Here is a 17,942-nt window from a genome sequence, read left to right as displayed (position 1 = left end):
TACTCAAAAGTATTGTTGTATGATCAGCGTCATTTTTCTACCTTCTGTTAGTTGTATGTTTAAAGGAGGGAAAAATGAAAAAAAATATTTTTTAATACCTGGAAACAGATGTGTAAAAATATGTGTTCTCATTTCTATAGCTATTATACACTTGTGAGAGAATACAGCTCAATTTGATGACTACTGTAATGCTTATTGTCAAAATGTGTTTTGCTGCATGCAGTTTTGTTTGTAACTTTGTGCTTTGTCTAATTTTAAAATCAACATGTGAAAGCATCTACTTTTATTTTCTCCGACAGAGAGGCAGATTTTTATATTAGTAAGCTCTCTGTCTACTTATCCCAGCTCAGGAAGAGAGTCAACAAGCCCCAAGGGTTGCAGAAGTTCTCTACTTTGGAGAAAAGGGACTTATCTGAACACGGAAATCAAAATACAATAATTGAAAAAGATACAAAGAAATGGATGATGATGAAAATATCAATTATTATTCCAAATTATTGGAATACAAAAGGCTATTTTTAAGACAAGGTGACATTTTTATGGAGTCAATTAGGTTGGAAGGGGATGTGTTGAGACCATCTGGTTTCTCCCCCTGCTTGAAGAAGGGACTCTTAGATCCAGTTGCTTTGGATTTTGTCCACTAATGTTTCAAATGTCTCCAAGCAAGAAGACTCCAGAGTTCTTCTTGAATTAATTTGTCATGGACATCATGATTCCAGTTAAACAAATTATGGGAAAGATCACCATAGTACTAAGTGGAAGCACTAAACTACAGTGCCTTCTCTGTTTGACTATTTAATGCATTTTTAATGATATGACAGTTGTCCAAAAATTGGTGGAATGGTAAGGAAGAGAGGAAAAATATCAAAGCAAACAACAAGGATGATGTCTTAACCTGGGCGGTAAAATTTGCTATTGGGATTTTTTCTGTTTATTTAGTAATTTGTGGTAGACAGAAATTTTTGCTGTCATGCAAAGACAGAGGTTGTGTGATATGAATTTCTTAAGGTAAGAGCACATAGCTCTGGATTTTCTGTCAAAACTCAGCTGTGCTTTTTTACAGAACAGTGTTGAAATTAAATTGCACTGTTGAAATTAAATTGTATGTGTGCGTTTTTGCTTCTAATCCCATAAAAGAAAGCAGGTAGGTACATCATTACATTTAGGCACAGTTCTATTGACTGGACTTGAAGTCCCAATGACTTGAATTTTAATTTTACGTGTTTGCAAGGATTAATCTTTTTGTGTAAATTTATGAGATTGGTCACCCTTTCTTTATGACATTCATTAAGTTTGTTTTATAGCACAAAATCTGCCCCTGTGTACTGACTATTCATGTCTTTCCAGTGGTACATGATAAGCATTGTACACATCTACAACCGGTGGAGAAACAGTGAAATACGCTGTTACGTGAATGGTCAGCTGGTATCCTATGGTGACATGGCCTGGCATGTTAACACGAATGATGTAAGATTTTATTGGTTTTCCTTTCTCATCACTTTTCGTGTTAAGGTTAATTCAAAAAGAAAAAAAAGTGTTACCTTTTTTTTCCCTCGAGATATTTGCAGATTTTCTTTTTTAAGTGTCTCTTTTATTCCTTCTTATTAATCTGCTTATTAAAATGTAATACTATTGACTTTTTGAGTTTGTATATACCTTTTACTTTGGAAAGTTTGAGAGCCTGGACCTAATGAAGCGGCAAATATTGCTCTTTGTGGCTCAAAGTTCTGGCTGTGGAAGGCAGACAAAATTATTTTCTTGTGCTTTGCCTTCAGCTAAATCTGTGATAGAATTTCAGAAGTTCTTGGTTCATCAACTTACTACGCTTTTGTTATTTTTTATTTATAATATAGTTCTCATTTCTTTCTGACTACTGTAAGGGATAAAGAAGCCTTAGGGAAACGAACTGTCTTTTGCTAAATTCTAGAGGCAAAATAGGATTTGAAAGGGAGAGCTTAAATATTACATGTTAATTAAAGTAGGAGAGCTCTGCCTTCCAAAGTTTCTGATTTCCATTCTTTTGGGGTTTTTGGTAGCATTTTGACTTGCAAGAAAAGGCTAGCCTTTCAGTTTTTGCAGAGCATGGTTTCTCCTTAGTAAGATAAAAATTTCCATGATAGGTGCAATGGGATGACTGAAAAGCCAGCTGAGGTCTCAGAGGATCTGGTCTGGATTATTGGTTATATGGTGTGGGGATCAGTAATCCTTAATGACAAATGCTTAGCAGGAGGAGCTGCTTCTTCTATTTTCTTCACTGAATTATTTTCTACTTTCTCATGCACAAAAGTACTATTTTTTCTTAAGGTGAAATTGGTTTGCCAAGATTTAGAGTATTTAAGTCTTAAATATGTGCTAAGGTTTTTATTTTGTCCACTGGATAATAGTCTAAGCTATGAAAGACACTAGTTATCATTAGCTATCTATTTTTTAATACCAAAAATCTGTTCTGTTAATAGTAGGAAGTAGAATAAAAAGATCAAGAAATTCAGGAAAGCTGTGTGAATGCAAATGCGTAAAATACATAAAGGAAAAATAGAGGAGTGTGTACGTAGGCTTCTTACTATTTTGCATTACCTAGGAAGAGAAGCTCTTGTTTTAACTATATTAGAATTTTCTTTGAATTGTTAGAAGTATTCCCTTGAAAAGTCTTGAGCAATTATCCAGCTCATTTGTTAACATCTACCTTCATACCCTTACACTTGGATATAGTTTTAGTGTCCTGGAAGATGTCAGTATAATACTTTACCATAATGGTGTTGGAGGAAAAGAAAACACTGCGTAAATCAGGCAATAATATTTCTTTCTTTATACCCCATGTTGAGCATAAGTATTTATGTAGTTTACACTGATAGATTTAACAGTACAAGTTCTGAAAACAGAAGGGGTCAGGAGCTGCATATTGACTAAGTGCATCTGACTGTTCAGTCTTTATGGATGAATATTGTAATATAATCAAGATGGAGTGTTAAAATTGCTAAATGTACTGATGACAAGATTTTTCATTTGCTCACTGTGTCAAATTACCACTGAGCAATAAGTATTATGATTAAACATATTTTTAGACTAGTAAAATATTCATTACATTTACGTTATTGAGTTTAACATTAAGGAACTGAATTTAATATAATTTTTTAAGCATAAGTTTTGTCTTGGCAGATATTGCAAATTTATTTTATTTTTTTCCCTGACTGATTTTGCATTACCATTCTCTAATGTTTTTGTGAGGGCTTTTTCAGTATCCGAAATTTACCTCTTGTATCCAAGCAAGAACTGTAGAAATCCTCAGTCTACCATTTTCATATGTCGCCTGGGAAATATGGAAGTAAAGATAGAGGGGGGAAAAAACAGTGAAGCTCTAAAAAAAAAGCTTCTCTATTCATTTGTTTTAAATTATTTTTTCTTGTATTTCTTAGAATCTATTCTTATTTATACAAGGCCATGAATTTACTGGGCTCTTAACTATTTCTGTAATGTGGCCAGGCAGATATAGGATGTTACATGATGTACTCATTACAGGTTCAGATCTGCATTCTTCACAAATTTATGTTGAATTAAGAGATATGTTTTCATTTTATTGAGCCTCCATGTATTAAATATTTGCAGTATGCTTCACCCAAATGTTAGAGGGAAGATACAACCTTGGAGGAAAAAGGCGAAGACATTATAAACGTTTTTGTATTAGCTGTTTCTATTTTGAATGCTGCTGATTCTTTGTTTTTATAGAGCCATTTTTGGCTCTGAATTCATTACTACTATTTAATGAAATATAAAATCATATCAGTGCCAATATGTATTGTTTTCATGTCCTATACAACGTACCATGGCTAGTGATAAAGGACTCATTGAGTTTATATTCCAAGGGGTAAATATAGTTTGAGATTATGGCAAAAAGGTGAAGTGACATGCGTGGCAAGGTATAACTCATGCTTACAAATTGCTTGGCACCTGGAACAGAAATGGATAAAATTACAGGAAATCAGGAGTTAGCCCTCCCCTCCAATTAAAAATAATGGAAACACCTACTCAAAAATGAAGTGCCAGAAATGGGAAAGAATGGAAAAAAAAGACAGAAAAGGAAATTACTAGAGGCTAACAAGCCTAGATCTTAACTATAATTAGAACTCAGAATCTGTTTAGAGCTACAATAGTTGTTGTACAATTAATGGTCACTAGAGGAATCCAGGAAAATACCATTATAATGGGCAGGAATGTAGTCTCAGAATATTTAAGTATCAACTAGGAAAAAGGTGGCATCAGTAGCTCTGACAAGTTCCTCAAAAAACCATTGGAAAGGGCAATTGCTCAACATTAATTGATGTAACACTTTCTGACAGTAATGGCACAGTGTCATGAAAGCCTTCAAGGCTAAGCAGGACTTGAGCAAAGTAACTGAAAATTTTTATAAAATTTTGCCATTAGGTTTACCAGGAGTCAAAGGAATCTGTTTAACTCATCTTTTGCACTGTACATCCTGGATATGACTTTGTGAATCAATTTTCATGTAGAGGTTTTTGCCAGAAGTTTTAAAAAGTTTTAAAATTTTGTTAAAATTGCTTAAAAGAATAAAAATTCTGAGGGGAAAAAATTAAAAGAGGTAAATCAAAGGAGGATAATGGTAGACAAAATCCTGGATACTTCTTCCCTCACCTGTTCTTAAAGCTGAGCTCCAGATCTTTGTCTGTCCTTACACCTGAGTCCCTTTTTCCTTGTTAACAGCCTATTCTCCTAGACCAGTTGCTGTAACAGTTCACCATATTTGATTTTGTTCTCTAAACTGACAAAAGTTTTCCTCAAGGTAAAACTCAGCAGTTAAGCCAGATGAAAAAGCAAGTTTCCTAATGCAGGTTCTATTTGCTCAGCTCAAAAGTGATGTCAGACCCTTGTTCCTGTTCAATAAAACACCAATGACTCAAGGAAGCTGAGAAAATAACTTTCAAAGATCCTTGAGCTTCTTCCTGTTGTCCTTTTTTGCTGCATCATGTTTTCTGGTTTCTCGGGTCTTTGTTCTAGACCGGTTTTTTGGAAGCACCTGAAAACTTCACCAAATCTTTGCAAAATAGCCACAAAAAAAATCACTCCTAATCTGAAATAATACGATGTGGACAGACAGAAAGGCAGGGATAGTTAAGAGCAGAAGGGAGGGGTAGTTTTTGGAAGAAAGAATGGAAAATAACAACCCTTGTGTGTATAGAATAAGACAGAAGAGGATTAAGGTCAAACCAAATCATTATAGGCTGTGATCAGAGAGGGAAAATATGCAACACCTGCAAATTAGAAAATCTCTATTTGTTTCCTTTTTGCCTTCTAGAGGTGTTTAGCTCTATTGGCATTGCAGCGAAAGAAGATGGTATTCCAGCATGTGTTCTTGTGTATTAGCAGTAGGAGCTCTGAGTACAATTACTCAGAGGAAGTTCAAGTGTGTCACGTTCCTAGAAGGCAATAGGGGGGATTATTTTGTACTTGAAAGTACTATTCTCATTTTCTCTCTTGTATGTTGAAAAATTAATAGAAAACAAATCCTAGCAGCCAGTCATAAGGACCTCTAAAACAGTTAATGCTACAGTATTCAAAACTAAGTTATTAACCACAGGGTAGTAATAAAGGATTGATAATGGTCAGTTTATCTTTTTAGTTCCAGTCTCCTTTTATTTGTGGCTTTAGTAGCTGTGCATTAATATTATTTCGTTATTAACTGCCTCTTTCTGCTACAGAGCTATGATAAATGTTTTCTTGGATCTTCGGAGACTGCTGATGCAAATAGAGTGTTCTGTGGCCAGCTTGGAGCAGTGTATGTATTCACTGAAGCACTCAACCCAGCACAGATTTTTGCAATACATCAGTTAGGACCTGGATATAAGGTAATACCCGATTTTAAAAGCATAAAACTGGAAAAATAAAATGATTGAGAGATATAGTTGGAAGATATGTGAAGCATGAATATTCCTTCTAGAATCACATAGATTTTTTTAATGTGATTTGTTTTCAGCAACATAAGACTACTTTTTCAAGTATCCTAACTAACCCTAATTTTCTACCATCTTTTTGAAAGACGAAAGTTTTGTTTAAAGCATAAATGAAATATATTTGTAAGGGAAATTAATTACTTTGAGTCATAATCAGATTAGAGAAATTTTGTATTTGGTGCACTGAGTAGCAGAGAAATAACTTTCTTCTCTACTGTTTGTGTTTAAAATCCTGAGTTAAAGCAGATTAACATTCAACAAGGCATACTAAAACAATTTTGTTCAAATGCACGGTTTCATGCAGTCCTGTTAAGGTAAAAGTTGAGCTTTTTTTTTTAGTCATGCTTTGTCTCTGACATTGAGGGGAAGACTGGACAAATTAATGATGCATACATAAACTTAGATCTCTGGTCAGATATATGTCTTGGAATGGTTTTGTATTGTATTATTTCATCAAGAAAAACAACACAGATACTTCACAGAAATCTGCAAAAACGCCTTTGTAGATAATACTTGAAAATTAATCTAACCCTAGGTAAACAATAATGAATTTCAGTTTATACTATCAGGTATTCCCAACTTTTCTTTTTTCTAATTTTTGAAATTTGTGGTTTCATCCAAAGTAGTCTTTCAGTTTTTCAATATATATCATATACTCTGAAGATAAAAACTTTTAAATACGGTAAGTAAAAATCAACATTTAGATTATAATAGTATTAATTTTGTGTGTAGAAAATGCATACTCTTCATCATTTGATTACAGCTAGCACTTGAATGACAGAGGCAGATGGAAATATCTTTTATGGTATTGTCATGGTTTGACACTGGCACTATGCCAGTGCCCCCATGAGAATACCCTCTCCCTGGTTTCTGCTGTGAGATGTGACCAGGAATAAGCAAAGCAGGCTCCCACTTAGGGGGAAAAAAAAAAAAAAAGAAACACAAGGAAAATGAAAACTTCACAAATACATCTCCTCCTCCTCCCCACCAAATTCCCAATACAATACATCCCCCAAATCATAAACTCTCGGTCTGGCACCACCCTTCAGAATACTCAATCCTCAATTCATCAAGAGGAGAAGGAGTCCTTCTTGTGCCAATGGTGACCTCTTCCTTTCATGTCCAGCGCTCTCACCACTGAACACGGACCAGAGCTGCTTCTAGGGTCAACTTTTAAGGATGCTTCGTCCCACTCCAAAAAGGCACAGTCTCAACTTTGGGACATCAGTCCCCCCCCATATTTTTCACCCCCTGGGGCCGAGGGGTACCCACACTGAACCCTCTTGGTCCTGAGGCATTGCCTCCCGCTAGAATGCAGTCCCTGTATCAAAAGGAAACATGGCTCTGTCCATGGCTACACAAGAAGAGTCCAGCATAAGCTACTCCATCATCTCTTCCACCTGAGTTCTTCTCTATTTCTCTCGTGGCCCATTTCCTCTTATCTCATCTCTCTCTTCTCATTCAGCTCCAGGAGGATTAGCATTTGTAAGGTTTCCATCATCCAAGAAAAAGGTTAAAAATCTCAGGCTCTCTCTGTCCAGAACTCCCACGGCTGCCCAGCTGGGCACCTTCTCGCCACACCCCCCTTCCCCTTCTCGGCCGGCCACTATTAAATTTCAAGGTGGCACAAGCACAGGCTCTCTCTCTGTCTCTCCTGGGAGGGGATGGGTGGCTGCCCGATGCCTCTCAGTGCTCCTCCTCCACCCTTCCACCCTGCAGGGCCCTTCCCCTCCCTTCTGGCCAGGCCCGGCCTACCTCACCCGGCCGCATGGCTGCCCCTGCCCCGCCCAGCCCGCAGCCGGGCAGGGCAGCTCGGAGCCTTTCCCTGACCGGAACCCAAGAGAGCCCCCCAGGGGAGAGCCCTGTTTTAACCCCGTGTGCTCAGAGGCGGACACAATGTCCCAATAGCCACATTAGGTGCCAGTATTAAAATCTGAGCATTGATTGGCCTGACCACAGCATCCCAGAAAACATATTTCCTGTCAAACCACCAAAAGGTATGTATCTGTGTGGGGTGAATAAGCGCATGTATATCAAGATTACTTGGAGAAGTAGTAGTCTATTGCCCATAGTTTATGACAGTAAAATCTGCCTTGAAACTAAAAATATTAAGTCAGTTATGAAAGGTCCATCAGCTGTGCAAACAAAGAGTATTTTTTTCCAAACTTTGTACACTATTTTGTATAGGCAAATATTTCTGCAAATACTTTTTGGTCATACAAAAGAAATTAATGTAGTCTTATACTTAATAACAAATGTAAGAACCTTTATGAATTTATTAAATTCATAAAGGATTCCAGTGTGCAGAAACATACTGGAGTGATATCAAACAGGAATAAATCTTTCATGTGTTTCAAGAAGTGCAAATTATTATGTAATATTTTCTGATTGTTGAATGGATTGATAAGGATGTGAGCTTTCATGCTAAATGACATTTTCAATAGTTACTGCTCTAACCTTATTACAGTTGTCAAATTGCCCTGCTTGATTCATAGGCTTCCCTAAACTACCTTTCTGCACACATATAGCTTCTTAGTGATTTTTTTACAAAAATGTCATCTATATTTAATATTTTGGGGAAATTCTTCTTTCATTGTGTCATGGTTTTGGATTTGGGTTATGTACACAGAGCAGTTAATGCCCCCTTGCTCTCTGAAGGAATTTTCTTCCTTGTCTAAAAATCTGAATATATATTTTACTATTTAACACCAGTTAAAAAGAACAGGCTCCCCTAGCAGTACCCTGGAAATAACATTTATTTCTTTGACTTTCTTATTCCCCCCAAAAATAAGAAAACAAAGACTTTTTTTGACCCTTTTCCAACACAAGATCTACTCACAACCAGAAAAGGAACCATGTCTTGTAGTTTAGAGATTTCAGGGCACCAACTGTAGCTTTCACTCAAAGCCTGCCTGTTTCACATCTCATTTAAGGTTATTTCTGTAAATCCTTTCAGATTCTGTGCTGAAGTATTCTGAACTGGTGCAAAGGTCCACCAGTTCAGAATACTTCAGATGGGATTTAATAGTGTAAGGGAGCCTCAATTGACATATAGCTTGTTTTCCTGAATATTAGAGATAATGTTCTTGCTCTTACTCAACTTGCTGATGCAAACTGGCCTTTCAGAAACTTTTCTTAAGTAGTTCACTACATTTCCTGTTCATTCTAATTGTTAGTACTCTTAGTGAATGGGGAAAATAATTTTTTCTTCCTAAAAAGACCCCAGATGAATTGTAAACTCCAGTTGTGCCAAACTTTTCTGCCAAAGAAGGATTATTCAAAATAGTTGAGATTTTTTTTGAAAATATCTTCATACATGTCTTTTTTCCTTTCTAACACAGTATAATGTGTTAGAAAGGAAGTTAGAAAGGAAGTTCCTTTGATTTAAATTCATACTTTAGTCCGTTATATCTGAGAACCTGATTTTTTAGGGGAAGTGACCATTCCTCTACCTACTTTGCTCATGAGAGGGGACTATGATTTTGCCTCTCATTCAGCTGCCCTCACAATCATTCATAATACCCCTAGTCTACCATGACTGCCATTAAAACCTCTGGAAAACAGAGAAATCTGCATAATCTACAAGCATATAGGAGAGTTTGCACATATCTGTTAATATACAGAGTAAACAATGTTGTGGATGACAGCAAAGCCACAAAGTTCAGGAAAAGTGAGAGCTTGATCTACAGATAAAAATGAATTTGTTGCACCTTGTCCCACTCCTGTTCTGTGGTGCAGGTAGAAGCAACAGGTCTTGGGATTGACTAGAGAAGTCATTAAAATAAGTCTTACTTATTATGTGTATCAAACAGTTGTATATTTATATATAATGTTCATATTATTTATTGCACATGACATTCTTCTTCAGAGTATAGTAACACAGAAACAGTTCATAGTCCTTCCATGCTGATCTTGCTCAGCATGTTCTTATGAGTGCATTTGGTTATAACCAGCATGCCCTAATATAAAAATTTATTTGTTAAGCAAATAGATGTTTTAGTTTGAAATACTACATTTTCACTTGTAGCAAAAGGCTTTCTTTAAAAAAGAAAAGCTTACATTGTGTGAGAAGCAATAATGAGAAACTGACACTCTTAGTAACTATTGAAAAGAAATTGCTCATAATCACATGTTTAAGGGGAAGAGAGGAAATACACTGGCAATAGAACTATATGATTTGTCTCTTCCCCATTAAGTCTTCCCAAGTTAATCCATAATATATCTTGGAATTTGAAACTATATTTAGTAGAAACATATTACTATTCAATATTTGCATAACCAGGTTTTATCTTTAATAAAGCACGTTCATTTTGAGCCTTGCCATTGCTGAACAGGACTTTTACATGCTCTGTGGACCCTTTCAGTTGTTGGAGATTGAAGAAAGAAAAAGGAAATGAGAGCATCATCCTTGCTCTCACTGTGCTTTCCCTGCTGCCCATCCTGTTCCCAGGCAGCAAGGAGAGGAGAGCCTGCCTGTGCTGGGATCCCGAGGGGCTGATAAACAGAATGGAGGGGCAGGGGAGGTAATGTGAGAGGAAGCAAACACTGGTATCAGATGCATCTCTGCTATTTATAAAAGGATGTTTCTCAAAGCCCTGTTCTAATAGCCCTGTCAAATCTGTGCCACTCCTCCTAACCCTCCCATAGGCATTTCAAAGCAAGTTATCAGATCATTCCATATGTTGCTTCTGAGTTTGGTTTTGATCAGTGCTGCAATAACAATCTTTTTGTCACGTAAGTTGGAGTAAGAATACAGTAATTCGTGAACACAGACACAAAACAGCACCAAAAATTCAGATTTGCTTAAACCAATTATATAGTACAAGAAAATATTTTATGCACAATTGCTGAACCTACAAGGGCAATATGTAGTGAATAGTAAATAAAAAAGCTACAGTCTTGCTGCTAAAGGAAGTGGGAGAGCTGCTGGTATTCAAGCAGTTCCTGATCAAGCACAGATTATTTTACTGGAGAATACAGTGCTGGAGTAATTCTTATCTCTCTCTGTTACTTCCTATTCCTGTAGGAGCCACAAACATACTTTATATGGATCCTGTATATGTATTTTTACCTTATATAGAATTTTTTAAATCCATGGCTCGCTCTTTCTCTCTTGATGCCCTCACACTGCTTGTGCCAGACCTCAGAGTTGCATATGCACAAGAGCCTCTACACCATCCTGTGGATGTATTTTCCCAAGTCCCCAGTACAGTATGCGCATATACTGAATTTCTTTTCTCTCCCTGTGGATCAATGCTAGTTAATAAAGTAGTATCATATATCAGAATTTTTAGCCTCTCTTTATATTCTGTTACAATAATCTTTTAGGTTAGGAGACCAGAATTTCCAATTTATGATCACTTTTGTTAGGTTTTGATGGCAGAATATTCCTTTAATTCTTGGGTTTTTTTCTTCAAAAAGTGTGAGGCAGTATTATGTTGATTCATAACTTATTTGTGTCTGACTTTCAAATAGTGATCTCAAATTCTTGCAGCATATTAAACACTGCCAATGAAGAGGAAGAATAATGTCAACATTTGTGTATAAAATTGATTTAACTTAACTGGTTTAGAACACTGCAAGTTTTTCATGGTAATGAAATGGTAAGAATTTGTGTTGAAACACCTTGACTTATTTAAACAGCCAAGTTATGAAAAACTCAATATATGAGCTTTGGAATCTCAACAAGCTGAGAGGCATGGAAGATTTTCAGGGTAATAAGTGTTTTCATGTGGTAAAACATTAAAATATAAACAAGCATGATGTAGATGTCTTTGGAAATCAGTGAAATCACTGAATTGTTTTTCCTCTGCAGAAAGTGCACAAAGATCTCTATGTATAGTTAAAATGCCCTCTGAGGTGAAATGTTACCTTCCATAGGACAAATCTGTAATCTGTAGCAGTAATTTCCTGATAAGTGAGATCTAGGCAGCCATATCAACAGAGAGCCAGCTCTCAAGTTCTAAGCATAATACTCCTTCTTTGGGAATTTCTACTTCAGTAAGTAGTGTAGCACAACAGGAACACATTTCTAGATTAAATCATTTAGTGCTGAGGACTGAATACTCACAGTGTGTTACATTGGTGTTTTTACTTTGGATTGGTTGTAGTCAGATCCTTTGGGCTGAATGAATATCACCAATTGCAGGATATTTGAGTTTCAGCCTGAAAGAAGTCTCTTTGGTTCTGAAGAGCTTTGCAGTTTGAACAGAGTAATAAGTGGGGGGACCACTGGGAGTTTCCCTCCAAAACAGACTCTTAACCCAAATACAGCTCACAGAGTGGCTGAAGATGTAGGAAGCAACTGGAAGCCTGGAGGTCCTCTGGTCCTCCCTGCTCAAAAAAGGTCGCCTAGATCCAGTTGCCTTGGACTATCTCCTGGCAGTTTTTTAACAAATCCCAAGACAGAGACTCTATCACCTTGCTGAGCAACTTCTCCATGAAAAAGCGTTTTCTAGTATTCAGAGGGAGCCTTTTTGTTCCAGTTTTGCCCATTGGCTTGTGTCATACCACTGGGCACCACTGAGAAGAGTCTGACTCTGTCGTCTGTTATTTATATATGAGATCCCCTCTGCTGCTTCTTTTCTGCAGTTTGAAGAGTCTGAACTCTCTCAGCCTCTCGTCATATGAGAGATGCTTCACGCCCTCCATGTTTAGTGGCCATTCATTGCATTCTCTCCAGTAAGTGCTTGGTTCCCTGTGGGAGCCCAGAACTCCAGGTGTGGCCGCACCAATGCTAAGTAGAAGGGAAGCAACACCTTCCTCCACCTACTGGCAGCATCCTTCCTAGTGCAGCTGAAGATATGATCCTTCATTGCCAGCTGCAGACTGAACCACAGATTTGCCATCTACATGCATTTGCCATTTACATGCATTTGCCCTTCCTGGTTGTGGTTTCTGTTATGATGCCTGTGTCTGGTACCTTTTCAGCATTGCAGCCTCCCTTCTCCCAGACATCACCAAGGCTGGGACAGTGCAAGGTTGAGACAAATGTGCTCCAAGAGCTCTCCAGCAGCTCCAGTCAGGTGGCCAGTCTGCTCAGCTTCTGGCCCACATACAAAGGAGTGCTAGTCAGCAGACCTTTTATTGCTGTGTCAGTCACTTGAGCAGGTGGGCTTTCCCACTGTTTTGCTGTAATCAAAATAAATTTTTTCAGGGTTTCAGCAGCCCTGAGAGCTCTGAAAAGTCTGGATGGGGTTTATGGGGTTACATCAATGCTATCAACCTCTGATTTGTTTGGAAAGAGAAGCCAATAGCTTATAAATTGCCTGTTTTAATTCTGGCATGGATAACAAAAACCCCAGTGCTGATACTTCCAATAGCTTCAGAGAAAGAGGAGGCTGTGGGAGAAAGGAGATATTTGGTAGGATCAAACGGATAAAGAGGATTGTGATCACTATGTGCAGTGAAAGCAAGGGAAATGATTCATGTATAATCTCAGAAATAAATTATTTTTAGACTCAGAAAATATTTTAGCAGGAACATTTTATATATGTATGTATATATACATACATATATATATTTGTTTCTTCATTTGTAATAAAATGGTGGTCATTTCTAATAAATTTGCTTTCCTTGTATCAGTACAGAACTGTACTCTGTTACTACTAATTGTCTTTTTGCCACTGTTAAATGATTGTTATATGCAATTGTTATATGCCAAATAAATCTTACAGTGCTTTGCAGAAAGACAGAAATCTATCTTCTTGTGCTTTGTTGGTTTTTCAGTGTTGCCAAAAAACTTAATTTTAGATCAGATATGAATCGTGATATGTTCATTTTCAGCCTTCCTTGGAAAAGCTCTGAATTTGCAAAAAATTAATGTAAAATGTGACATTTATGATTTATTTTGGATTTTATTTTATGTGGCTCATTTGTGTATACTCCTGACTGTTAATGAAGCATGGTTTTTAATGTTGTTCCAAAATAACTATTCCTCTAATCAACATAGTATAGCATTTTATATTCTAATTTGAGTGAGCTTATATGAACTAAAATGCAGCATATTTAATTTGTTCTTTATTTTTAGCGTGTTTTTTGCTTAAATTTTATTTTAACGTATTTATGGTTAGTGTGTGTTCTTTTAAGATAGTTACTTCTGAAGCTTGTAAACATTGATGCCGAAAAGAGAGATAATATGTAAAATACCAAATAATGTGTTTGACATGTTGATGTGGTGTAGACTAAATAGAAACAAATCTATCTCATTGTTCTGTAGCATTAGGCTACTGGTATATGCAAGTGAAGTTTAGTGGTTTATTTGTTCTCTCTCAAGTCCAATGTAGTTTTTGCATATTTTGTGGCAAGGAATTTGTCTAAATTAATTACTTCGTAAAACTTTTGGGTCTTTTTCAGAGCACATTCAAATTTAAATCTGAGAGTGACATTCATCTGGCTGAACACCATAAACAAGTGCTGTATGATGGGAAACTCGCCAGTAGCATCGCTTTTACCTATAATGCGAAGGCCACCGATGCTCAGCTATGCCTTGAATCCTCACCAAAGGAGAATCCTTCAATTTTTGTACACTCCCCCCATGCTCTCATGCTTCAGGTTGGTGCTCCTAAGCTGATGTTCTGTGATTACTCTTGGGTGAACATCACACAGAGGATTTGTCTACTAGTGTACAGAGATCGTTCTTTTGTGCTCTGTCAGCTTTTAATATAACTTTCACTTGAACTGTTCTTTCTTTGCTCCCTTTCTAAAGCAAGGGAAAAATATTCCATAAGAAATACAGGCTTCATACTATAAGGCACAGTTTGCCATGTTACTGAAAATTTTCTGTTTAATGCTTGCCTTTAAGTTTAGTCATTATAATCGAAGTATAAGTATTGAAACAAAATTTTTAAAAGTCTACACTCAATTTGGTGTTAAAGTGCTGCAGAATTATACTTTTTACTGTCCTTTAAAACTGAGATTAACTGTAGCTTTTCCTTTATTTTATGTCTTTAGGATGTGAAAGCTATTGTAACCCACTCCATTCACAGCGCCATTCATTCCATTGGAGGGATCCAGGTTCTTTTTCCTCTCTTTGCCCAGCTAGACAATCGACAGCTGCACGACAGTCAGGTGGAAACAACAGTTTGGTAAGCTTCTTTCAACCAAGACTGAAACAAAATTAAGCTTACAAAATGTTTTCTTTTTTTTTTTTTTGTGGGCATGTTCTCTAATTTTTTTTCTACATTTTACCCTTGTTTCTTTTAAAAATATGTAATTTAAAAAAAAATTAGTTTACTGTACAAAACTGATATGATTAAGTAATGAATTCAAATCACTCTAGAGTCTTTAAGAAGAGTTTTACAACAGTTCACCCAACTTCTAAAAGAACTCAATATGCTTTTCCTTAAATGCAATGTTGTTTACCTTCTCAAAGTCTGTATCATTTGAATTCATACTTCATAGCATTCAAAAATTATTTAATATGTGGTCAGAAAGTCATAGAGCTATGATCAGGCGTTTTGTGGCCATATTACAATTGCAATAGTGACTGGGGACATAACAAGAGAATTTTAAGCTGGAACCCATGAAGTTTCTCTTCTGGTACTATGGAAGACACCTCTAAGTTAAAAAGTCTTCACTGATGTTAAAAACAGATGTTGAAAAAGACTGTTTTAGTCTTTTTAAGTCCCATTAACCTAGGACTGCAAAGTCCACCACTCAGCCACATCCCTAAATACCACATCTGCACATCTTTCAAATATCTCCTGCCATGGTGACTCTTTTCTCAAAATCAACTCAGCTATGGTTATTTTTACAAGATCTCTTGCCACGTGCTTGTTACAGCAGGCACCTCTCCTGCAGCACAGGATAGCTAAACTTCTCCAGAAAAATGGTTGGCCTAAATCTTTGAGGGTAACAAATCTGAAAGGATAATGCTGAATAGCTGGTATGGTGTTTCCCTGGAGGATTGTTTGTAACTAAAGCTTGCTAGAAAACAATGTTTAGGGACAAAATAAACTGGCTTTTCTATTTGGATTAGGTGACAAAACAGGTGCGTAATGCTGAGCACGTGGCTTATTTTCCTGCTTATAATATTCTTCTATTAATTATTCTGGATGTTTCTTATTGCATTAGATAGTTCAGTTAAAAAATATTTAACTGAAAAAAACAATAACTAATACTAAATTGCCAACAATTTTGGAAAAGGTGTATTGGTTGTGTATTGGTTACTGTGGAATATTTATTTTTTTAAGTCTCTTTTGCAGGATGTACTTTGCATTGAAGCATTGTAAAGTAAAGGAAATAAAAAAAAGAAATGCTTGGTTTGAAATAAGCTTGGAAAAAAACATCACTATATGTTTTTATTTACTGGCAAAGCAGAAGACTGAAATGCTGTATTCTAGTTTAAGGAAGGTTAGGTGTGTATGTACCTCCACATAGGAATAAAACGTATGTTAAATTCATTAAGGAGCTGAATCTGTAATAGATGACAAAGCAATAACTAGATCTGTTTAAAAATGAAGAACTAATGTAGTGTAAGTTTTAGAAGTTGAGATAAAGACTAATTCTTCCCAAGTGTGTGGTCTACCCAGTGAGTGAGAACATTCATAATGTTCAATTGAAAATGTACAGAACATTTCTGGAGTTAGTTGAACTGTAAGTAGAAAAAAATTTGTTCTTTAATAAGTCAATGAATTTCTTCTATAATTAGATTATATTCTAAAAAGAGATCTGTAATTCATTGTGCTATATGGTTGTACAAATGCATAATGCAGGGCGATGTGATTCTAACTCAAGAACGTATTGAAAAAAGTTTAAGCAAATGGCTGCTTGATGAGACGTAATTTATGTGTTTATAGGTTTTGGTGTCTGTGCATTATTTTCTCATATGTTATTTAATAGGATATAAGTATCAAGAAAAATAATACTGGAAGTGAAAAAGGAAGTAGGCAAATAAAAGAAGAAAATATTTTTGGGATCAAAGAAAGGAGCTAATGGGGAATGAATGCTATACATGAAAAGGATCATTTGAGGAGTGGAATAAGTGAAGCAGTGCATTTAATGAGTCCTTTCCTTGTTCCCTCTTATTTATTAGATTATTGTCTCTCCTTATGTATCTGATGCTGAGTTACACCTGTGTGTATACAGGTATGTCTCTGTAACAGCAACAGAGCGCTTTCCCAGTTCTACTGCTTTTCTGAATCCTTCTCACCTCTTTCTCTCCTGCAAATATCAAACTCCGTTTAAAAAGCTCAGGGTTTTCAATTATTTGATTTTTTAAAATTTTTTTAATATTAGAAGGGTTTTATTAGCAAAACCTAAAACCTCACCATCTAAACATAAATAAAAGAATTATCAAAATTATTTATATTTCATAAGTAAGATAGGTATAACAGAGTATCTACTTTTTAAGTAGATCTACTTTTTAAGATTTATAGTTTGATAAGAAATAGTCAGGGTTCCTATTGATTTCTACAGAAACAACCCAGCTTGACAGGAATTAGTTTGATGTATTGATTTTATTTATTGGTTTAATATGAAAAATCTGTATGTTTCCAATAATTTTCTCAATCTCTTTAGTTTAATTGAATTTATCTTAAAGATCATGACAGTAAATAAGATGAATGCCATGTGGTATCCTACCTTCCTAACCTGTCCTCTCATCCTGTCTTTCAATAATTTTCTTGTCACAGCTGGCTCAGGTATTTAAATTTGAGAGTAGGTCTGGAAGTAATCCTCCTGAGGTTTTTCCATTTGCCTTTGAGCCTCTCATGGAAAGCCAAGATCCCAGTCCATTGCTGCCTTCAGTGTAAAATTCAGAATTTGCACTGTTGAGTGCTGGCAACTCTCTCCCTCTCTGTTTTGAAGGGAAGAGTGCTGGATATTGCTCCTAAAATTCTACATCACTAGTGTGACCTAGCTGTGCTCAGATAAAATCAGTTGCTTGAGTTTTCCCAAACTGTGACAGCCGCAATGTGATTTGCCAAATCAGTCTGCCTGGACACGGGTTTATAATGAAAACCCAACCTCTGCAACACA

The 17,942-nt window shown here is 36.2% G+C and overlaps 1 protein-coding gene across 5 annotated transcripts in view; it reads left to right on the top strand.

Annotated features, from left to right (window-relative positions):
- The window catches only part of NBEA (neurobeachin), a 458,173-nt gene that overhangs the window by 98,719 nt on the left and 341,512 nt on the right, over positions 1-17,942 (top strand). For all 5 annotated transcript variants that reach the window (XM_054514098.1, XM_036391661.2, XM_036391637.2 and 2 more), the window contains exons 7-10: positions 1,348-1,467; positions 5,712-5,858; positions 14,319-14,516; positions 14,916-15,049. In XM_054514098.1, the coding sequence (XP_054370073.1) occupies positions 1,348-1,467; positions 5,712-5,858; positions 14,319-14,516; positions 14,916-15,049 (599 nt within the window). The remainder of the gene's footprint in view (positions 1-1,347; positions 1,468-5,711; positions 5,859-14,318; positions 14,517-14,915; positions 15,050-17,942) is intronic.

The sequence above is a fragment of the Molothrus ater genome, chromosome 2, assembly GCF_012460135.2.
Source record: "Molothrus ater isolate BHLD 08-10-18 breed brown headed cowbird chromosome 2, BPBGC_Mater_1.1, whole genome shotgun sequence".
Lineage (NCBI taxonomy): Eukaryota > Metazoa > Chordata > Aves > Passeriformes > Icteridae > Molothrus > Molothrus ater.
This window is presented reverse-complemented; position numbering and strand designations above follow the sequence as displayed.